This window comes from Apis cerana, linkage group LG1, assembly GCF_029169275.1.
Source record: "Apis cerana isolate GH-2021 linkage group LG1, AcerK_1.0, whole genome shotgun sequence".
Lineage (NCBI taxonomy): Eukaryota > Metazoa > Arthropoda > Insecta > Hymenoptera > Apidae > Apis > Apis cerana.
The window spans coordinates 17,268,162-17,292,337 of record NC_083852.1 but is presented as its reverse complement, the minus strand read 5'-3'; the positions used below and the strand labels follow the sequence as shown (position 1 = coordinate 17,292,337).

The window sequence follows — 24,176 nt, the reverse complement described above, 5'->3', positions numbered from 1 at the left end:
GCTCCCGAGATCGCGATCGCCTTGTCTCTCCTTCCCTCTCTCGGCATCTTTTTATTCTTTCAATCGTTGTGCTTTATTCTTTTCCTTTCTTTTTATTACCTCTTTGAAATTTAACGGAACGATGCGGTTACCGATGGGATTGGAAAACTTTAATATTTTGAATATTTCGTAGACGAGCATGGGGATATATCTTGTTGATAGAAATTTAAAGGATTGAACGGACTTGTTGCATGTCTGTAATCAAGTTTCAGCGTATATATATCTCGAATGTGGGATTTTATAGGGGAGAAAAAAAGTATCGTATCTCACTTGGGCTCGAAGAACGGAACCGCGTTAATTACTTGGATAATTCGCGTATCTCGTAATTATTTAATCAGACTGCAGCATCGTCGGTGTCTTTGCGCGAATGTTCGAAAAAGATTTATCCCGATCGGTGGACGAACTACGTGTAGGCGACGAATTGGCCGGTCCAAAGGAGCAGGATGGATATTAAAGATAGTAAACACGTCGATACGTGGCTCATGATAGTGGGAATATTTAATTTGATCTTTAAATAATTCTTACAAGGTATAAGCGCCCGATATTGTATCGAGCCTTCCGTATTAGCATAGGTAAATAAATAACTAAGTTATTTTTAAACAGTCTATCGAGATGACGTTCTCGCTAAGTTTTGCGATTTTATTTACACGACGATTTATCAATCTTTTATTTATATATATATATATATACCTATACATAAGTCGTTTCTATTTACTTCTCTTCGTACATATACTTCGTATGTATAACGTCTTCTATTGCACATCGCAATTGTACGAATATCTTACATTTTTACAATAAATTAACGGAACGAAACTAACTTCGCACACTTCCTTTCTCTCTCACAAACACTCTTGTCACGCATTCATAGCGAAGATTTTTCTTCATTTTCTCTGCCTCGAAATACTGGTTCTTTTATCAAAGAACTGTCGACTGTCTCGTTTATTTTTTTTCTTCGATCTATTGTTCGCGAGAAAACTGTACAAATGGCACTGTACAACCCATTTCACCGTGACTTAAGCGATTCACGTGTAATCGCGACGCACGAACGACGCGATTCTTCCGTCCGTTATTCATCGCTCAATTTTTAAATACGAAACTTCTTTTTACTCGTTTCATAGGAACGTGCGTGCCGATTCCTCCTCCCTCGCCTCAACCATCGATTCGCGTTGAATGGTGGTTATCGTTGCGATCACCGTGAGCACGATCACCATCATTCGAAACCGGTAACTCGTTTGCTCTCCTCTCGCGGATTCTCCAGAATCTCAAGTTAAATGGGAAGCTCTAGAAGACAAGTCGAACGTTCGGTGGTGTTGAATTTTTCTACAAATTATTCGAATCTTTATTAATCCTTCAATTTAATCCCTCAGTTTCCGAGATTCCGAATATTGCAAGTGTCAGATTGAATTATACGGTTAAATTCGTGTTTCTCTAAACGTAAGAATTATATTTCTGAAAAATCGAAAGGAAGAATTTATCGCTCAATCTCAATGAAACGAAAAAAAACGTGTCGATCTCTTTGGAGTCACGGACAATCAATGATGATCCTTCGCAAAAAAAAAAAAAAAAGAAAAAATGTACAGGAGGAACCTATTAAATTATCTAAGACTAACATTCATTCTCTCATCACCCTTTCGTTTCACCCCTTGGAAATCCCATGGAGTTTTTCTGTTATCATCGGTCCGATCAAAAGTTCCATCCCCTCTCACGAGATCACGGAACGAAGAGTTTCTCTCTATCTATCCCTAAACCGAATCATTCGATCGATCCTATTGTCGTCATTTCGCTTGAAGTTCCGCCGCTTGTTCCTCTTCCTCCTTCGTCAACGGAACCGTCGAATGATTGTAAAGACCCTGGGCCATCAGCTGAAGGGCGAGCGGATTCTTCTGCCCGCTGGCCTTCTTGATCTTCGCCCTCTTGTTCTGAAACCAGATCTTGATTTGCGCCTCGTTCAGGCCCAGATCCCTCGAGAGCTGCTGCCTCCTCCGCTCGGTTAGGTATCGATTCTCCGCGAACTCCCTCTTCAGCCTGGCCAGTTGCTCGCCGCTAAACGCCGTCCTCGGACGTTTCTCCTCCGGGGTGCTGCCATTGCCACGGCCATCCGACCTCTTCACCCTTCTCGTGCGCGGACCTGCAACACGGTACGATCCTACTGTCAGCTGATATCTGTCGAAATATCGGGCGAATTACAGTATTGCCGCGGTCAACAATATCGGTTTAATTGGAGTTTACGAATATTTTTTAAATGAAAATTAATATCGCACGCAATCCTTTATTCGAAACAACTTTTCCTTATTCGTATTTCGAGAAAAGGAATCGAGAGAAGGCAGAATCGCGTTCGAGAGATATGGAATTATTCGTAAAGAGATAGGAAAGAGATGGATATTTCGAGCGACTGCGTATATCATCTCGATAAAACGTCTCGCCAAGAGTTCAAACTCTTTCCGTTAGAGCGTCGAACTACCGTATCCTTCTTAACCCTTTCTAAACTTGCTTCGGGCGAAACTTGTTCCTCGTAGAAGGTACATAAAGTTATAAAAAAATTATTCTTACGTAACGACTCATAATGGTCCTCCGTGGCCGCGAAGAACATTGATTCAACAAGTTTACGCGCCAATAAATCTGAGGAATTAACGAACCGGCGGCACGATGGGCGCGCGCTTAGTGACAAACTTTACGACAACTTTTATTGTCTAGTCGGTATTAACTGCTTTTCCCATTCGTGTACAACTGCTGCCATAATAAGAGAGGTTCGTTCAAGGGAGGAGGCCTTTTTCACCGTGCCAAATAAACGTCCGCGCGAGACGAGTGGAATATAGTTGGTCCACGAATATTTTCTCTACACGATTTCCTCTCGCGTCTCTTCCTCGCCCCGGCCAAGAGTCGCTAGAAGTCTTTCACGGTACTCTCCACCACTGGTCATGCGCAGTTAACAGAGACAACACGATCGTAAATCAAACGCCTTATTGTTGTTATACTCCAGACTCGCTACGACGTGTTGTTATGGCTCGAAATATTAATCGGTATCTCGGTAAGAGGCAACAAATTATTTTTTCACGTGTGCTAATTATTCCTCGTTCCCGTCTCGCCGATTAACGGTACGTAACTGGGAGTAAAAGTCGGCGAACACTTTTTTTCTTTTGTAAAAATTTCTTTCATTTTCGAATCACGATTTATCGATCGGAAGCTGCGAAGACAATGGAACAAAACGGCGGTTGGATAGGCGTGATCGTCCAACGTCAAACGGAATATAAGTACGCTTCCATTCGACGTTAATAACTCGTCGTAAATATCGTAATGATTATACACCTTGCGCGCACGTATACACACGGGAAAGCGAGGACTTTTATTATCCCTTATGGGCGGGGCGGGGAGATGCAATCTGGGATGATAATCACGCGGAACGACTGATTGTTCCAGGTGAAAAACTACGTGTATACATACATTGAGAGTTTCAATTTCGCGTAAACGCTACCGTGTCTCGTTCTCCTAAAAATTACATCGAATGAACAATTATGATCTACCGAACTCTTTCCTATTCCATTTTATACGAATCTCCACCAATTACCTACCAAGGATAACGCTCATTATTAGATATTCTAGCGCGAAGATCGACGGATGGATCGTTACTTTCCTTGCTATAATTAATTCTGTTTTGAAACGACAGATGATGATGGACCGTCTCTCTCTTTTTTCTTTTAATTTTTCCTTTCTTCCTCCCGTCCAAGCTTTCCTTTGTCCGGATACAAAAATTGCCCGAACGTTGGAAGCGAACGAGAGCGACAGGGCTAAGCCAGTTTCTCGTTCTCCCGTTCAGAAATGAGCGAGGTAACGAACGGTCGGCAGTCTAATTACTTAAGCGAAGTAGTCTCGTTGTCGGTGGCAGGAAAGAGGTATTCAGGAAGCCCACTTCTCGCCGTTTCCATTTAAGGAACAACCACCCCTCCTCCTCCTCGTCCGTGGGCGTCTCGAGGGGTAAAACCAATAACGCTAAGACGCCCTCCCTCTCGAGACCGAGTACACCCCTTCGAAGTACTCGCATACCACGGGGACGCGCGGCCACGAACGAACACTAATTTCCTCTCCGCTCCTATCCTTGACTTGAGTTAGACGTCAGCTGAACGCGACCTCGCTTCTCTCCTCGACGTTTCTCCCTTGATTAACGCCGCGAGTCATTGTCAGTTCTCGTCACCCACCGTTTCTATGCGAACGGTAACGATGGAGATTAGGAATGATCCGGCCCAACGACGAGATCGAAACGAATCGAGCGTTGCGAAGGAAAAGGTAATTGAATCGTTGGTCGAAGAAAGGCAAACATCGAAACGCGTATTTATGTACATGATAGCGTAGAGAGAAGAAGAACAATGGCATTGGTTTTTACACATCCCGTGCGGAGGACGGGAAGCGTCCTCGTCTGGAACTATTCCAACTCGGGAATTTTACCGATGTAATTCGATTGACGGAAAAACTCGTCCGGAACTCGGGGAACAATTAAACCGCTTCATCATTGCCCCTGTCCTCCAAGCGGTGGAGGAACGTTTTGTCGGCGAAGGACGGCTAAGTCGTTTCGTCTAACGCGATCCTCGTACGCGACAGCTAGCCGATAATATAGCTCTTTGTGCGCCTCGCCTCGCCTCCATCTCTTCGCTCAAACACCGTCTCCTCCGAGCCGGCCTTTGCGTAACGAATCGTAGAAACCTTTGGATCGTTCTCTCTTTCAGTTTTGCTGCTTGGCTCACCGGTCACGTTGCTTTTAATTGCACCGATATCGGACCGGCGAGAGCCAGTCCAGGCAAGGGAAGAGAGGGGCTCGGCCTACGCTTCGAATTGGCTCGAACGCGATCGTTGTTGGATTGTCAATGGGATGGGATTCCGGAGATTGGCGGAAAAAGGGGGAGAGAACGTAGAAATGATTCGTCTTGCATCGATAACCACGGGTTTAGATTTAGCGGAATCATCTTCCTCTCGGGGGCGGCTAAAAACCGATCGATTCGCCGCGATTCCGACATTGTCTCGATATTGCGAACGAGTGTTTTTGTCCACGGTTCGGCCGAAAAAAGAGGATGCTTGGAAACGCCCGAGTTTCTACCCTGCCCCATGGTCCCATGATCGAACGTGTTGGAAACGTTACGGGTTGCGGAGTAAGTTTACGAGTGTCGGACGTATCGTTGGGGAAATAATCGAGTGCCAGGAAAGGAGATCGTTTACAGCCAATTCCTAGAAGCGAGCGTAAGAGGAACGGCGGGATCGAGTCCTCGTAAATTTATCGATCGTCGTTGCAAAACCCCGCGGAGAGCGGCGTGAACCTACGAGAACAGAACTTTTTCCCCGCCGCAAGTTTTCCCAAGGTGAATGGAAAGTGATCGACTATTATACCTGTGTGTCATCCGTTCATCGGCCGTTCAAAGGGCAATTTTCTCCATTTCCATCGAGCAGGCGAGGGAGGGAGGGAGGGAAAGCTCGCGACTTGGAATTCCAGCGGCGTACACCGGACCCCATAAAGCTCGACTCGATAATTACGATCGTAAGTTGGACACGATCGAGTGGCACGATCGCCGTGAATAGCCTGTGGATCGCGATCGAGCGGCGATCGACGGGGGCCGCGCGAAGTGAGTCGTACACACCGCTATGAATCGCGGATACGTGCAATGATCCGAGCCGGGTCTTAAAGCGCCACTAAACTTGCGCGTCACGTTCCTTTTAATTACGTCTGCCAGCGAGATCGACGGATGCGAGATGGGCGGGAGGGAGGGAGGGTGGGACGGGAAGAATTCATTAAACGATAGCCTGGAACAACCGAGAGCTGTTGTACCAGCTAGGACAGAAGTGGGACAGGTGGCTGGTGTCGCATCGTCTTGAGAAACCGCGACTTGGACGGTGCGCGATATCTCTGAAAAGGGAATTTTTCTTCTTTTTTTCTTTCTTCTCGTTGTAATAAAGTGCAGGTGTCGAAACGAAAGTCCTATCGATGGAAACAAGTTTCCTCGATCGTTTTTTCTTTCTTTTCTTTTGTACCTCGATTCCAGAGATCCCTCGTGCAATTGGATAAAAAGATAGTGCTTTGAAATCAACAGTTCGCGTATGCATGCTCGAATCGAATTGAAATGAAATCGTTCCCCCGTGCATCGAGAGGAAATTCTGCTACCTCGGGGGGACAAGCTCGTATTGCAATCGAACGTTTAAATACCACGAGGAAGGTGGTAGCACTGTTGCTCTGCCTATAACAGAAATCAATTAAGAGGTCGGAAAATTTATCGCGGGACTATACAAGACCGGCTTACAGGAACAGTTTCTCAATACCGGCCAGCCTTCGCGGCGTGTCGCGATCCCCGCTCGCAATTATCAATTCTAATTAACGATCGTCGCGTCCACAGTTTCATTATTGTTTTTAATTACCAGTCAGTACTCCCCGTTTCTCTTTTAAATCACCGTTAATGAAACTATCCACCCGTCACCAATCTTTTTTCATTCCAACGATCGCCTTCTCGCTATTAAATGAAGGAAACGAGCTACCTGCTCCTCTACGTCTACATCTATCGTGGTCTCTGAATCGTGTATCGCCCCGAATCGAAGCTGCACTCGAACTCACCGTCGATAATCGCGCGTTCATGGTTAAAACGGAAAATAGAAAAAGGGAAGTTGAAGAATCGTAATGGGCGCGATCGTGAAAGGAAGGATGCGGAAGATCAGAGGTTTGGACGATTTTCCGTCGATCAGATTAAATCGCGAAGCTAACGATGAGAAAACGTAGGAATGGATTATCCTTTGCTATGCGTTGCGTATTAAAATATTAGCCTTCGTTGGCCTCCCGTGCGGAGAGAAATTAAACGCGCAATTAAAGACGATCGCCACGGGGGAGTTCCGCGTGCGCCGAGGGAAGTATCGAGAATTGTGGCGTGGTTCACGTGGGAAATCTGATAGAATTGATCTGCGCGCACGCAAAGGAATTTTCGAGCGGATAACCCGTTCCTATGAATATCGTTTCTCCTTTTTTCTTCGCCACCAATGGGATAAGATCGAGAAGGAACGATTGATTCTTTTTGCATCTAATTCAACGATTCTTCCGTGTTCGCGGAGTACGTATGGCACGATGTCAACAGGGATACGTTCGATATTTCACGTCCTGTAACACTCTCGTTCCTCGAGAAAACGAAAAGAAATGTAATAACAAGATGAATAATTCCATCGAATAATACCGAAGCCACGTATTTACGATATCCTTCCAAAAGACTCGTTCGAATTCCGGAATGAATGGATATTTTTGGATATCGGGTGAGTTTCGATCTTTCGAAAGGAAAGATCCCTCGTTTCCGCGAGTCTAATCCAATCGTCACGTCGGACAGAAACGATTCTCGGGCCAAGCCTCGGTCGAGGCACTCGTCGTCGCGTTTGAATTATGACCACGGCCATTACTCGGGACAAACGAGGCTAAGTGTGTCGACACGGCCTTCCCGACTTCTCCTCTCGCGGCCATTTCGAGAGAAACGACGAGTATTCGTGCTCGGGGACCGTCTTGGTTATCTTGGAGACGTGGTCGCTCCTGATATCGTTTTATCCAATATGACGGGAAGGGGGAGGCCGGGTAAAGGCCCAGATTCGAAGGTAATTTACGTCGGGCTTTCGATGAACGTCGCTCGTTAGTTTTCACGACTGGATGAGTTTATTCGCGGAAACGAGCGGGAAACGCGGCCGGCCGACGAGTGAAACGTCATTCGGGGAATTAAGATCTCTTCGCCTCTCCATTGATGGCCACCTGTCCCGGCCGTGATTTTCATGTCGGCTACTTTTTGCCGCGAGCGAGGAATATTACGCGCTGGAAAAAAGCTGGTTCAATTACCGGCCGGTAAATTAACTATACATCTTGCGTATAGATCTTATAGTATATATATATATATATATATATATATATATATATATATATATATATATACGGGAAAATTGGAAGATTTAAGGAACGATTGTTTGAAAAACACGACGAAATTGCGTACGTAATCCGTGGAAAATTCTTACTCAACTCGTGGAAACTTATAAACCATTTTCGATACTTTATGTATATGTGTATTTGTTCGAGAGCGTTGCGCGCGATGTAATTTTTCTTCCTCTCTTTTCGCCGCAACAAGTTTGAAAGGATAATAAAATTAATGGGCGCGAATCGGGAATGATCGATGGATCGTGAAAAGTTATAATAGTTGTTCCAAGGTTGCAGAAACAAGCGTGAACATTAATGGCTTCGGAAAAGCTCACGTTCGTCCGGGTGCCGTTTTCGTCATAATAGTCCCGCCTATAGAGGCCGAGCGTACGTACGTCCTCTTAACTGTCGTGGCTCGTTACTTACTTCGTCCTGAGAACAAAAAAAGAAAAAACACACCGGTTAAAAAAGCATGATCGTGGACAAGCATTTCATTAATAATAATCAATTATCCGTTTCTCGCGTGCCCGAGTCGCTTCGTTTCTCGCGATAAAACGAGGGAAAAGGGAACGGACGGGGGCATTTATCGCGTACCTCCTATCGGCCCTAACGTCAATTAACGGAACGGACGATAATGATTTACGATTGGCCGCGTTTCGCCCCGTTCCATCGGGATCGGCAACGAGTCGGATTTCGATCGCATTTTCTCTTAAAGACCTCGTTTCATTCGCGTAAATAATACCAATGGCGAAAAAATAATAACGAAAATGGAAACGATCCTTCTTCTTTCGTCGCAAAAATTTCCGGTAACAATCAACTCGCTTCGTTAAAAATTATCGAATCGGATCAATTCTACACCGTTACGTATTCGACGAGAATTCGATTGCTCATATAAATCCTTGTGGCACGAATCTACCAGAGAATTGTCGTGCGAGGTAGAATAATAACGGGACGGTTTGATAGAAACCGTGGGACAAGCGGTAAAAAAAAAGAGACAGCGCGCGGATCGGCGCCGATTCTGTTCCACGCGATCGCGGCCGCTCACATTTTTACACGCCAACTCGTTAAGGTGTGTAATACGCGGGGCCCGTGGAATCGTACGAAAAGTCAGTCGTGCCCCGCGATCGTACCCATAACCATAAATAATGACCATTGATTGGTCACTGTGGTCGATCGTTACCCGCTGCTACGTGACTGCGTTTACGTTTCCACGGGTCGTTACTTCGTTTCCATTAAGGCGCGGTTCCGTTGGTCTCGCTTCTGTTCGTTTCCCTCCATTTTGTCCCGCACTGGTCACCGCAGCCGATAAAGTTCCTTTAAAACGCAAAACTTTTAAAATGTGTAAACGATTTCGTTTTATACGAAACGAAAATCTTGAGTAATCGAGGAATTCACGCGGAATCCGCTCTTTAATCTCGTTTCAATTTTATCGTCCAAACTTTTCGTATAATCAACAAGACTATGAAGTCTTTCCTCGAGGTAATAATCGAATAAATTAAGCCGATGCTTAGCTAATTTGAATTTAACGGGCTGATAAAAATTTTGTCTTATCGTAAATTTACCCATTAGCTAAAGATAAGGGGGAACAGATTTATCGGAGGAGAAGAGATTAGTCGAAATATCGTTTCTCGATGATTGATAAAAGGATGGATTATTTTCGATTGGAAAAGTAAAGTTGCTTCAACGCGGCGTAGAAAGATCGGTCTTAATTGTGTCTTCGCTTCGAGGCTGCCAATTTGATCGCGGTTGGATATTTGTTTATACGCGAGAGGAGGGGGACGATTCCAATCGCGAGAACCATTTCGCAGTTTAAAGTGGGCAGATGGTTAGCGGCGCGGGCATAATACATTAAGAATGATGATGAATAGAAATTCGTAAATAATATATTGCTCGAAAGGACGATTAATGATTTCATTCCTGGCTCCGCTTCTTGGAGCCGGTTCTTCCGGTGTGAAATCGACTGCAAACCATCTTCGCCTTCCTCCTCGTATATATACGTGCGTGCGTGTTAAAAAAGTAGAAGGAAAGAATCCTTTATTTTTGCTATATCCTCCAATCTTACTTCGATATCTTTGAACTTTTACACTTTTTTTTAGAATTTCTTTAGAAACGGTGTCATTTTTCGGAATGAAAAATCATTTGTGTAATGTTTTGATGCAGTTCGATCAAGCAGGCTGACGCGCAGAGTGTTAAAAATAGATTGTTGTATCATTGAAATCGATTGGCCCGCGGCTCAAGAACGTTGATCTTTCGTCGCCGTATGCGATATTCATCGTTCCCGCGGCGAGATAACAAAGATACGAGAGATAAAAGAGCGACCCGGTTATCCTGGAGCGAGCACGATTCACAATCGTTACACGATGTTCAACAACGTTCCGATCGATGTATGCACCACTGCGAAATTGTTCGATCATTGTTGTTTATTAATTATTACGTTAAAACGTTATCGTCCAACGAATCGTCAGTTACAATATCGATCTCCTTATCCGATCTCTATCCGTGGCGTTCGATGGAAAGATATCAGTGTCACTGAACAATGTCGCACTTCCATTCAAATTATTCTCCTTGTTCATGGTTATGCTGCGTTAAATTTAAAATTAATCCAATCATTCGACGGATTCTTCTTGATCTCCGATTATCTTCCTTTCGTTTGCTCTTTCGAACGATACAATTATTCTATTTTTTCACAATTCCTTTATTGTTTCACGCGATCCAACTGTGTATCCCATGGCGGAACGATTTCTAAATCATAATCCATAACCGTACCGATATCGTCGATCATGCAGTTCGAGCTATCGAGCCAAGATATTAATAACCATCATCTGTAGCGATTACGGTTCTCCATGAACGATGAATAGCTCGTCCATTCGACCGATACCCGTTCCCACGATAACGCGAAACGTCGTTTTCAATGATCCTAACGTTTAAGGGCGTTGCTCACCGTTCGAGATCGCTCGTTTATACCATCTTGGGACGACGACGTTTTGAATTGTATACGATTAAAGCGGATACAGCTCCTTTTTCCAATACATTCGCACGCGTATCGAGTGACAAGACAAGGATAGCATCCCCCGTTAAAGCGTATCCTGAAATTGGAAATTTATACGCGAGAGGCGAAACTATTCGGACAAAACTGTACATATACCCGCTTATATAACAAGATTTAGATAAAATGGGAGTTTAATTTATTGAAGAATTTCATGAAAAAAAAGAAAAAATTCAAAAGTCTTTATTTCTTGGTGAATAGCGATTAAACGTAATTACGATCTGCGAATGCACAAACGAGGCTTGAGAACGGGTCGTTAACGATTCATTTACACAGGCTAACGCAGAGATTTAAAATAGTTAACCGCATAGGATGCGAGATAAAAATGATTATTACGATAATGGAAATGCATAAAGTGATGCAACTCGCGTCGTACGTACGAGCATCGACTTTATAAATCGAATTCTGTGGACGAACGTGGACAAATCAATTAACCGCTTCGTCGTTAATTTGAGTACCTCATAACGTGATGCATTTACTCGTGACGTGTACACGTGTCGTCTGGCCATTTAAGCGCGTTTACAATTACAAATCGTGCAGGAGACACCGACATGCCTGTTGACGGCATGTGTTGCTCGCGCTTTCGCTTTTACGGAAATCTATTAGGTTATTCTATAAATAATATACGTTCGGAAAAAACACTTGTTATATCATTAATCCACGATATATATCTTTCCCCCTTCTATATTTCAAAACTTTCCACTTCGTTCTTCACGATCCTTATAATTTTTTCATCCGCGATTATTCGGGGAAAAAAATAAAAATGGCATTCTGTACGTCGTTCTCTCTCGTCGACGTTTCTTCAAAATTTTATACGATTTCGTGAAAGATGCGTGAATTCGAAAAATATAACGATAATGATACAAAAAAATTGAATGGAACAATAACACGCGTTCGTTGGTGGGTGTTCGATCGATTGAGATATTTGGACGATCCTTTCCAATATGTAAGCGCGTCACGTGTTATGTAGAAGAAAGAGAGAGACTTCAAAGAATACAACGGGCGATATTTTGGATCATGGCCATTTGGACGTCAAAATCGCAACGGTCGATGGTCCTGATGGCTCAATCGAGCTTTTCGATAAATAAATACGTTCTTCGTTTGAACGTCTATTATTGTTAATTAACCGGTTCCGTCTAATAGGATTAGCGTGCAATAAATCACGTTTATTTCGCGCGAAACCGATATTACATTACGATCGCGTTCCAGGTATATATATAAGTAAACATTTCAATGAAAACGTTTGGAGCAAGTGTATGGAATCGTCGAAATTTCTGATCGAAAGATACAAGCCAGATTTTCCACTATTACGAATCGATCCACGAAATCACGATGGTTAAATGGATCGAGGGAACCTCGCTATTCTCTTATTTTCCGTTCTTTTCGCGAGGAAAGATCTCGACAAAAAGAAAACAAACATTTCCAAACATTGAAAATCGAAGTAGACTCTAAATTAATCGCTCTAATTTTACCATCGAGGCTTGTCCGATCAACGACACGTTCTACTTGATCGTCCTCTTCGACTTGTAGATCCTCATTCCAAGCGGAATAGGAGGGATGAGTCAGACCGTGAAGCAGAGCAAACATCGATTAGGGGTTGTCTGCGAAGCCACGCCGACAGATCCCCTCGGAACAGCCTTTTCCCCCGCGCTCCAACATTTTCCACGAATCTCGCGAATGCTTACCACGCGTTTCACTTTCCCTTAACCGAGGACTGACTTATCTGATCCCGGTGTCAGGTCAATAGTATAGGAATGCGGTGCAATTAGTATCTCATTAGACAGTGCCGACCAGTTCCAATTGCTCGCATTAGAAACGTCACCCCGTCTCTAAGCGACGTTCCCTCTTCGACCTTCCTTCCTTGCTTCCTCTCTTCCAGACGCGTTTCGATTTTCGCGCCGCGTCAAAGATGAAAGTTCGATCGAACTTCTCGACGAGAAGCGTCCGAAGGCGAGGTTAACGAGAGGCGAGGGGAAAGGCTGAAGTGTTGTTGGCCGTCTCATTACCGAGGCCTATCTTCATCTTCACCGGTGCTAAAATTTCGCTCGTACTTGGCTCGACGCGTTCGAAAATACAACCTTCTGCCTCGCTCTCGGGAGGATCAATTTCGAGACGGGGTGTTGGAGGCATGTGGCGAGGAAGTGGATCCAAAGCGAGACAAAGTAAACCACCAGGCTTCTGTGTACAGAAGCTCGACCCGACCGAGACGAATTAGCGGAGTGGCTTGCTGAAAATCGCGAGTATTAGGCTGCGTGTTGCGTGCAAAAGCGACTCGGTCGGGAGGGAGGGGAGAGGAGGGGAGGAGGACGTGTCTCGCGCGAAAAAAAGAGAAAAGAAAGGAAAAGAAAGAAAAAGGAACGGAGAACCGGAATGAGACGTGACGAGGAGAATACGGGAATAGAAACAAATACGAGGCTTTCGTTTTACCAATGGATAAATATAGAAGTTTCGTTGGAACAATAAACGTTTCCCCGACCGAGAATCGGGCACCTGGAAACGGTTCTCGCGAAGAATTTTTTTTCCCCCCTTTCGCAACGATACGCACGCCTCTCCTTTCATTCGGATCTTCGTTTGTTTCCCGCGATAACGCTTCCCGAGAATCGCTCGCTCCCTCCCTCCCCTGCGAACCGAGAGAACGAACAAATTGACATAAAGGAGCAGTGATTTTTTGCGCTTATTAACCGCTTTCATTCAAACGATTCCGTTTACCGGAGCTGGGAAAGAGCCGTGGCCGGAAACGAGTAACTCATTTCAACTCGTTTCGACTCGACTCGTGGGTAGAACCAGTGGAACTATGTTTGGTATTTTTGTTCGGTTAACGCGGCGGATCGGTAGAGGAGGAGTGATTGTCGCGTAAAGCGAGAACGAAACTAAATTTCTGAATCGGCGTCGTTCGAATCGGGCCGATAATTGAACAACGTTTGACCAACTGATTAATTTAATTTTTCCACAAATTTACGAACATATCTAAATTCGAAACATTTATCCTAAATTAGTAGATTGCTATCCGATCGAATTTTGTAAGAGAATATTTCATTCGATAAGAAAGACAAAAATTGGCGGATAAAATTGATCGTTCCTGTTGCCAACCCTCTCTCCATCCGATCTATGCCCATCCGTGTCTGCGCACGTTTAATTTCCGCGTAACGACTCGATGACCGCAACAATCGTTCCCTTTCAAATAAAATTATTCATCATCCCTCCCTCCCCCGTGTCGGAACAAGCTCGCTGAATACCACTGAGCTACAAAGCGAGGCGATTACGCAACAATATCGCATTGAACTATCAACGTCCACTTATTAACAAAGACAAAAATGCGTGGACGGTGGACGTGGCGAGGCAGGTCTCTCGGCGCGCGTGTGTGCGTGCGTGTGCGTGCGGAAGAGCGAGAGTGGAAGCGAGCTGGGACGGCGGAGGGCAATGGTGGGACGAGGAGAGGCGAGAAGGGAGACAAGGAGAGGGCCGAGTAAACGGCGGGTGCACGAGAGAAGGAGATAACCGCGGGGTCGGACCGGGTGGTTGAAATTAATGTTGCCCGCTTAATTGGAGCCACCGAGGAGTGTGCGTGTGGTCAAAGTGGTTCTCAACCGCCACTTTCTTCTCCCTCGTTTCACCAAACATCGAGATTTACGGAGAGAATCATCGTCGTAATCGATGGGACACGGGATATTCAGATTCGCTTCGGGTTTAAAAATTTTCCTTTGGCATCTTTCTTTTCAAACCGATCCTCCAAGCCTTTTTTCGCCCGTCAGGGTTGAGAGAAAGCGGCGGCATATAGGCGCGTCAGATGCAAAGTTTCGAGGAATGGTTTCGGAAAGATAGACGGCAGGTGCATTAGCCGGCTGCGTCGAATAGTGACAACGAGCGTGTTTCAAACCGTGCACGATAAACCACCAAAACCAAACGTTTTGAGACGCGTTTCTTTCCCTAAGACGTAATCCTTCCCTCAAGTTTCAGCGTATTAGTCCAGATGTATCGGCATGATAACTGATTCGACGCTATAAAAGAGAACTTTCTCTAAACTACCATCATTTCAATAACCAAATTCCATCCTCCACTAAACTCTCGAGAATCCTCGAGCAAAAATCGTTCGATCGAAACACCCTGAAAATCAAAGCGATCCAATTCAATTAGCCGGTATCCCTAGCCTGTCTCCTCGCCCCGTTTACCATAAAAGAGAACTTTCTCTAAACTACCATCATTTCAATAACCAAATTCCAATTCCTCCACTAAACTCTCGAGAATCCTCGAGCAAAAATCGTTCGATCGAAACACCCTGAAAATCAAAGCGATCCAATTCCCTAGCCGGTATCCCTCGCCCCGTTTACCAGAGCGCTGTCTCGAAAGGAAAAGTGGTTCCGTGACGCGTGTCGTTGCCCGAAACGACGGAGGCAGGCGCGGAGGAACGTTGAACGCAGGCGTGTATCGGAAAGCCTCCCTCTCTACGCACGATCCTCATCTCGCGGGCATCGAGAGGGGACCACGGGCTCCCCCTTTGCTTATTGTTACTTACTGCTTACGGGGTTTCGGCACGCGAGCGGACCTAATGTGTTAATATAACGTATGGGGGATTGGCAGGCGCGGATACGCGCCTACGTACCCTGCTCGGTGTGCATTGGCCGAGGCCATAAAATCGACCCACCCGATCCGCGCCACCATTCCATCCACCGATTCGAATCGCCGCAATTGTATTCATGGGGGTTAAACACGTTCACGACGAGTCGCGTTCGAGTCGTCATCGAGTTGTTTATGGAACGTATGGAATAAGAATCGTAAAACTTGCGAGGAGAAATTTCGTGACGGCCAGGTGTTTGAATATTTTTAATCGAATTCTTTTTTCTTCTTTTCCTTTTCTCCCTCGAATTTAATTTTTCATCCGATCGATCGCGCGACGGATTGTTAGAGAACGTGGTATTTTTCCCGCGTGGGAGAAATTTTCAAGGTCACCAGGAGCGATTATCAGAATTTTTATGGAACGGAAGCGACATGGCCGGACAATGTGATATTTTACGCGAGGCGAGGACAGGTGGACGAACGAGTGATTTTATGGAATTTGCCTATCTAATGCGTGGATCTCGATAATTTTGCCCATTGAAAATACCGTACAATGGGCGGAATGAATTTAATCACTGGAATCACGGCCGATAATGACTGTTTTGAACGCGTTGAGATTGGAAAATTTCATTGCGAGTTATACGAAAGTTTTTGAACGCGAGTGCGTCATCGAACGGGGACATCTCGATCCTCTTTTTTTTTCTTTCCTTTTCGTCGAGATAGCAGTTCGCGAATTATTCCGGCCAATTTGCATGAATCGCATTTACATGAAATCGCTATCAAGATTTATCTTTCGTGTCGCTATGGAAGAGATTACAGCGACGCATCAATCATCATTTTGCGGAATTATCGTTCCCCGTGATGTAACACTTCACCGCCTGAACGGTGAGGGAACAGTTTGCCGGAATTTTATTTAGATGCTCTTCTAGAATCGAGAAACAAATCATTCTTCCCTAACGAGGAAATTGCCTATCCGTATAATTCTATGAATGAACCTCGATAAGTAATTTCGAGCAATATTATCAAAAGAAAAAAAAAAAAAAAGAAAGTGGTATAAATCGACCTGTACAAGAGTTAAAATTCAAGAAGATTTAAGATAAAGAAAAATATCACTTTTTTTTTCTTTTTTTACTAATCTCTATCTACAGCGTAATCAAAGAAATAGCAATAAAATTTCCAATTCTACGAAAAACTCGTAAAACTATCCAGTTTCTCGAAACAAACAAATAAATAAATACACCGTACAGCAATTAAATCTGCCACGATGATTAAACAATCGAGATAGGACGTTACACCTCGAGAAGATCATATTCATCAGATTTAATTTGATCCCGTAATGATATCGCGTTCTTTCCAAATTCGTCGCGTTATTTATGGTTTTTATCCGAACGTGGACACAGAGACGTGGACACAGGGACGATTATTGGTGGCGGGGCATGGAGATAAAAATGAGAATAAATATCGAGCGTTCCCCGGCGAGACGGGTGCCCGTGACGTATCCTCTAAATTTGTCCGCTCTTAAATCCGTCACCGGGCATCACGGTGATCGCCCTATTAAATCGTGATCCGGACAAGACACGCGTGCTCTATCTACAAAAATCACGGCTCACAAATTGGACGATGACGGGGAGAACACTTTTCGAGCCGGAACACTCGTTGAAGCATCCGGTTGTCGCGTTCCGGGTCGTGTTGTGCTTTTATTTCCGAGCTATATAAAGGGAGAGCGGGAAATTCTCTTCAAACGGAATTATTCCAATAATTCCTCCGACGAGGCTCGTCTCTTTCTTTCTTTCAAATCAATTGTTCGAATCTGTTTTCCCAGATTTATTAATCAGGGTATAATATCGATCGAGCAAAAGTATCCCTGCCGAACAACCAATCTTCTTTGCAATCGAACAATTGCACTTTGTCTTTTACGGACAATTCGATTTTTCGCAAACATTACGATTCGCGTTGCGATTTTTCCCGTCATGCTTTTCATCGGATACCGCTCATCCCATACACGTAATTGTATACGAAGAACAATTTAAGCGGCGAGGATCAGACTCCCCCCTCCTCCCCCCTCTTCATTCAAGCATCGGTCGCGATTTCAAAGACTTTGCTGAACAATCGAATGGGCTACGAATGGGTGTGTTTAGGCCGCGCAGACGGGTGGGCCCGAGCGCGGAGGCGGAAAGCCGCGTGGGCGTCGCGACGGATGCAAATTACCCGCACCAGATTCCGACGATACATCTTAATTCCGTTGCCTGCCAAAAGAACCGCCGCCTCGCGCCATTCCGTTTCGCGGAAGGACTCGCCCGTCTAACGAGCAGACATATAAGTATAGATAACTTTGCGAACTTCTCGAAATTTCCATCGAATTTCTCTTTCGCCTCGTGTGACGTCTGTGTTAAGCCCGAGCGATCAACGGACGATTCAATCAAGCCGTATTAGAGATCGAGCGAGTCGCGATATTTATCATCGAACGAGGCGGACGAAGAAAGATCGACTCCTATCTCTTCCTTCCTTTTTCTTTTCTTTTTTCTTCCTTCTTCTTTTATACGCAAAAACCCGTATCCTCGAGGGTCTGCGATATCTGTAAAGTGGACATTCAAGCAGCTCTGAAACGAAGCGTCGCCGGCGGTCGCGTGAGAAATGACTTCCTGATAGGTTGAAATTAAGCTATTAATTATCCTTACCCTCGCCTCCAGCTACTGTCGCGCTTTTCGCTCCCATGAATCCCAGACGCACGAATTCACGGCTCTTCCTTCGTCACGTACTTTCGAAAATCGCTTATACGTTCCTCTACACGGAATATCATTGAACGCGACGCACGCAAGGGAACTGTGAATTGCATAGAAATTTCTTCTTCTTCCGAACGTAGGATCCAAAGTAGGAAAATATCGAGTATGGAAAAGGATGGAGGGAGAAAAAAGCTCGGTGTCGCGAGAACGGACGTAACACGTGTCGTCGGTATGTTTCTGGTTTCCGTGTCGGTGACGAGCGAAATCCCACGATTCGCTAATATGTGGAAGCCACGTTTCCATGAGAACGAGTCTCTCCGGGAAGAGAGGCTTCCTGGAAGCCATCGGCCGGATTTTTCGGCCCAGAAACTGTTGCTTCGAGGAGGCCGCCAATTATTACGAAACGGCCCGATCCGATCTTGCCATCCGCGTCATCGAACGCCTCGAAACGAGAACATGACACGAACGTGTGTACATCTGTAAACCTTGTTCCAATGTCGTGCGTGATAATCGATGTCCTCCTTCTCTTCCCGCCAATTTCAACCGAACTAATTAGCCGCGTAATGCGCTCGCTGGTGAAATTCGTGAAATCGGGTCGATACAACGAGCGATCGTGTCTCTGTCACGATTGCGTAACGCGCGCGAGAGGGAGGGAGAGAGAAACTCGTCTTGCAATCTTTCGCGATACGGTGCTTCCTTCTCGGAATTCGAGGATGTTTTTGCGGGACGAAGTCTTTGACGAAGATTCGGGAAAAAAAAAGAAAAAAGGAAAAGAGAGACGTAGATGAAATACAGTGGATCGCGTCAGCTGTTTGTCGGAAGCAGCAATTATATCGAAACGTGGACCCCCATTTTTCCTCCGCGTCCACGTCGATACGTCTTAGGCAAATGGCCCCACGGCGGTGGTCGGTGAGATTAAGTTTAATTGGCCGGTGGACCCGGCTGAATTGAGATTTATGAAGTAAATTCATTGTTTCGAGTCCGCCATCGTGGACCACCAACACCGTTCCACCATTCCTCCGTGGATCCGCTATCAAATAATGTCCCCTGCAATGAGGGGCGCCACAACATCTGACAGTCAGGCTACTGTCGGCCCCCTCCGAATAAAAAGGAAAGCAATAACGCCTGCCTCTATATCATTTTTATTCCTGTTACACGGCACACTTGCAACGGGCTCAGTTTTTTTCGCCCAACAACCCACTGGACCCGGCCCCCTCCTCCTCCTCCGCTCCCCTCAAGAGGGGCGTCTTCATTTCGAGGCGACTTTCCGGAATTGGAACCCTCTCGCCCCCACCACGTGGAACAACGTTCCTTCTATCCTTCCACCCGAGATTCGTTCCATCTCGCGCAGGATTATTCGTGTAAATTAACGAGAAATTAACGAGATTCTAAATTTCCATCCGATTGCTGGGATTAAAACCCATCGACCTGTGCGCATATACACGCAGCTTGTAATTTCACTGAGAGCACAATCTTTGTCTCCCTCCTTAAACGATTCACAAAAGCGAAGAATTTTTACCAATCCTCCCGAAGCAAAAAGAAATTTCCAATTCTCGTAATCATCGTTCCACGAACGTTCCCGCGAAATTATATCCAAGAAGAAGATAATCGTCCCGACCCTCGACCCCGGCTCAATTTGTTCCGGCTCACTCGAGAGCGTATCAGCTCGTTCCAATTTCGAACGCGCGGCGTTTAAATAGAAATACTCGCGACGTCGTTCTCCTTCCGGAGGATCTCCCCGAGGAGCGGAAATATACGCTGTCGCGGCGAATTAATCCGGAATTAATAATCCCGTCGGTTCTCCTCTTAATTGAGGCGCGTTACCGCCCCGCTCGACGCGCTCCCGCGAAATCGCTTAATTTCGTGGCTCGTACGAGGCCACGGTGAATTTAATATACGCGACGCCGGCTCACGATTGCCACGTTTGGAACGTGGAACGTTGGAGGGAGGGATGGAAACCGACCGGGAGGAGGACCGAGGACCCGAACTCCATCTTCCAAGATTTATCTTCGACGGTCCACGGAGCTCGTCCTACGTGGATTTTCGAGTTAACCTTGTGGATGTGAAACTCGAGATCGACGCGATTCGCGCGATGGAAGGAGGAAAAAGAAGAAGAAGAAGAAGAAAGAAAAAGATATGTGATGAATCGAAAGTATTCGAAATCGTTTCTTCATGGTCGAGTGATTCTCTACGTCGGACCTTGCCCCTCCCTTATTCTTTCTCCCAATTACTCTGAATTTATATTATAACTTGGTGATTAGCGTGTTCAGAGAATCTGTAATTTTACTCGGATTCAAACTGAAGAGCCCAAAGGGGCAGGATTGAAAATTCTAAATTTTGTATCAACCGAATAGGTGTTGATTTATCAGCATCAGTATGCTAATCGGTACGCGCACCTGATTTTATTTTTCGATACAGGTGAACGAACACTCGATTTACGAACTCGTATTTACACAAGAAATATATACATATATTTATATTAATTTATGAACTTGATCGACGCGTAAACGTTAGGTCGTTATTTACCCGATAATTTGTTTAACACCATTTGCCCCACGTTTAATCCAATTATCTAGGAATTAATTTGTAAATTCACAAGACGGACGTAAGGAAAACCAGAAGAAAACTAGTCGGCGATGTAATAACGGCAATTTGAGATGGTAAGTCTCGTTGAAGCGTAGCACGTTGACGGGAGGCCGTGCAGCGACAGAAGCACGCGAAAGAATATCGCGCGGCACGTTGACTTCGCATGCCGGATAACATTATATCGCGTGTCGACGGAAGCGCGGGCCTCAAATTGGAGCAGCCTCGGTTACGAGCAGAGACACGCATGAACGCACAAACGCACGGCGCCACACGCCGCTTGGTACCGCACGCATCCCACCGCCACGCAAATGCGTTTCCACCAACCGCTTATTCTTACTCCTCGCGATTCTGCGTTTCCCATGCAACGAGTGCCTATCCTTTAAACGCTCACCACCGTGCTTTCCTTCCTCCTTTTTCTTTCCCCTTTCAAAATGATATGCGCTAATTTAACGATATATAATATAACGGTTATAAATAATATTCGAGCACCGAGGTTAAATTTCTTTGGATTAGAAAAAATAGTTTGTATATATATATCTATATATAGAGAGAGAGAGAGTTTATAGGATTAAGGTAAAAAGTTTGCCCACACTACGATGTGTAACCCAAGAAACTCGGCACGAAATACCTTTCGTCAAGCCAGGAGACGTTAATTCCAGATCGCGATCCAGAGTAAAAATATTACACTGGCTGGTGTAACGCCATAATTTCAAAGGCAGCGTCTCGTTCCTAATCTTCTTTCGTCGATCACACTCACAACGGGTGGAGGATTAGCCGGAGTATTAGGTGACCGTGTTCGTCCCTGGAATTCCCGTGGAATCTCGGGGTTGCTCCGGCCACGGGACGCCTCGAAGAATTTGCTACAGCGAGGCCACTAACGGACTTTTATGGCCGCGTTACGGCGCACCAAATCCATTAAAGATTTCGTCGTTCTTTTCCCCCGTATCTTCGGAGAACGGCGAAACTCGTTCGACGTTTATCGCCAACTTTTTTCCTATCGCTCTTCCATATATATATATATATGTATATATATAAAGCTGCTTGCTCGATCGAAACGATCCAACTTTGCTCGTGAAAAACGGCGCATAATTTGCTTTCGAAACCGAGTGCTCTTCAAATTCCTCCAAATATTATAACAGCAGGGATGGACGTGTTTGGCGTGCGCTCCGCGGTACACGTTTCTCATCTTCGTGGCCGCGGCACGTCGAGTGCAACGTAAATTCATACGGCAGTAGCCGTGAACGGTAGCCTCTCTGCCTCTCGACTCGTCCACGAGAGCAAACACGCGGGGATCAGGGCGGACGACGTGTCGAAGTTAAGACGTCCTCGGCTCGGCTCGGCTCGGCTGACAGGCTACCGCGACGACCTCGACGAAATAAATTCTTCCCGCGGGGAACGGACAGTGTCCACGTCCCAGTGGACGGTGACCCGTGGCACTTAGGGTCGTCACCGACTCGTACATCCTCTTGGACCAACACGGTTCCCGATACGCGAAAGTACCTCGTAACGCAGCCTGAAACGAGGCAAAAAAGAGCTGTCGTCGAATGGGAGGAAGAGGACGTCCACCAGACGAATAACTCTTCCTCTCTTTTTCTCTCTTTCCTCTTGGCCCTTCTTCTTTTTATTCTGTTTCTCCTTCTTCTCGCTTAAATATCGTGAACAACGCGAACAAGAGGAGCAGGCTGGACCTGTTAATAATATCTTCCACGAGCGTGGTGGAATCCAATCTCCATAAAACTGCTTCCGAGGGGTGTTGGTATAGACTTTTGGCGAAATTTCAGTTAACCTCTTCTCTCTGATATTTATCCTTCTCCTTTATCTTTCAATTTATGGCTACCTGTACTGTCGTGGAAAAATCCGACTTTGCTATGACGTAACGGATACGTGCAAGTTGTGCAAACCACTGATCGTATCGTAACTTTCGTCGGATACCTTGATTTGCGTGGTTACCTCGAAAGTAGTACCACGTATAAACGATTTACGCACTGTCTCGAAAGTATTCCAAAATTTCGAGAATACCAAAAATACAGAGAAACCAAAAGCGAATCTCTTCTTTTCTTTTCTTTTCTCTTTTCCAAACTTTTTATCGCTCTCACGTTGGCGAGGCCTGGTCAACTCTGCGGGCGCCATGCTAACGAACAATGCAGCCAAGTACTTTAAGGGCCTGTTCGATCGCGCGACATCAATAAAATGAGCGTCCTTTAAACGAGCGGCCTTTGTACCTCGAGGACCACCATCATCGCCCCGCTCCATCCGAGTGGATCGTTCCATTCGAGGGCCAAGGACGTTCTCGATTTCCGCGGTTTCGACACCTTCGCCGAGCCCTTTGTCCCTCGTCGTTCCAACTAACGAGTCGAATTAACGAAGGCATCCTCGAAATTTTCCTAGAAAATCGAAAATTCCTTTCTCGAAATCGCTATCGATCCTCGATAGTGCACGAATAGCCAAACGATTTTTCCCTGTCGCGCCGTCGCGTTACGACACAGAGACGCGGGTAAAAGGCATTAGAAGTCGGTTCGACAGCGATCGACAGTCACGATCTCGCGATTATCGTACCGTAAAACTCGAGCGACCGATCCGCCTCTGATCGCGAATTAAACCTCTCGTCATCGCTAATTCTATGAATCACTTGGAATCTGTTTATCCCCGGGCAACATTGTATCCGTCACTCGAGCGTGCGTCTACCTCGTTACGCGTTACTTATCATTATCACTGTTGAAAGATCAACGTTCTAATTATCAATGTTCCCACGTCAATAATCATCGATATCGCAGCGTAGCACGGTCGAGGATTTAATATGTCATTAGCCGTTGGATTAACGATCCAACCTTATATTCGATCGTATGCGTAGAATACGACGTACGCTCGATCCACGATAGATCGCATAAATCATCGAACCGCGGTGACGCAACGTTCCTTTATGATCTACGAGCATAAAGAGTAATTTAATTGCTCCGAGCGGAGTGGAGTAGATGTAACGGATTACTCAGCAATGCCTCCTCCTCCGCAATTATTATACCTGCACGATAAACTTCAATCGTATCGCGTTAATATCGTTTCACGTATCAATTATCCCTTCGACACGAAGCTCGTTGGTGGCCTTCGAAACCTTGGCCTCGAATCGTGTTAGGAGGCCAGGACGAAAATCCCCTCCCCTTTATTAACGTTCATTCGCGTGCATCAACGACAATCATTAGCGTCTCGTCGTCGTTGAAGCTGATCCGGTCGATGATCCGAGATGAACAGTTTCTTCCCCCCGCGATCTCGTTAGAGAGAAAAAAAGGAGAGGATTCGCCATTACCCTCGTTCCTTAAGATAGCCG

The 24,176-nt window shown here is 45.5% G+C and overlaps 1 protein-coding gene across 2 annotated transcripts in view; it reads right to left on the bottom strand.

The window, feature by feature from the left end:
* Positions 1-511: 511 nt before the first annotated feature.
* Positions 512-24,176, bottom strand: part of LOC107993547 (homeobox protein invected-like) — a 62,505-nt gene continuing 38,840 nt past the window's right edge. The window contains exon 2 of one of the 2 annotated variants that reach the window (XM_028664679.2): positions 512-2,167. In XM_028664679.2, coding sequence (XP_028520480.1) covers positions 1,815-2,167 — 353 coding nt within the window. In that variant the 3' untranslated portion in view covers positions 512-1,814. Of the gene's footprint in view, positions 2,168-8,280; positions 8,378-24,176 lie in introns of those variants that run through there. The other variant, XM_062078990.1, reaches the window with a different exon arrangement.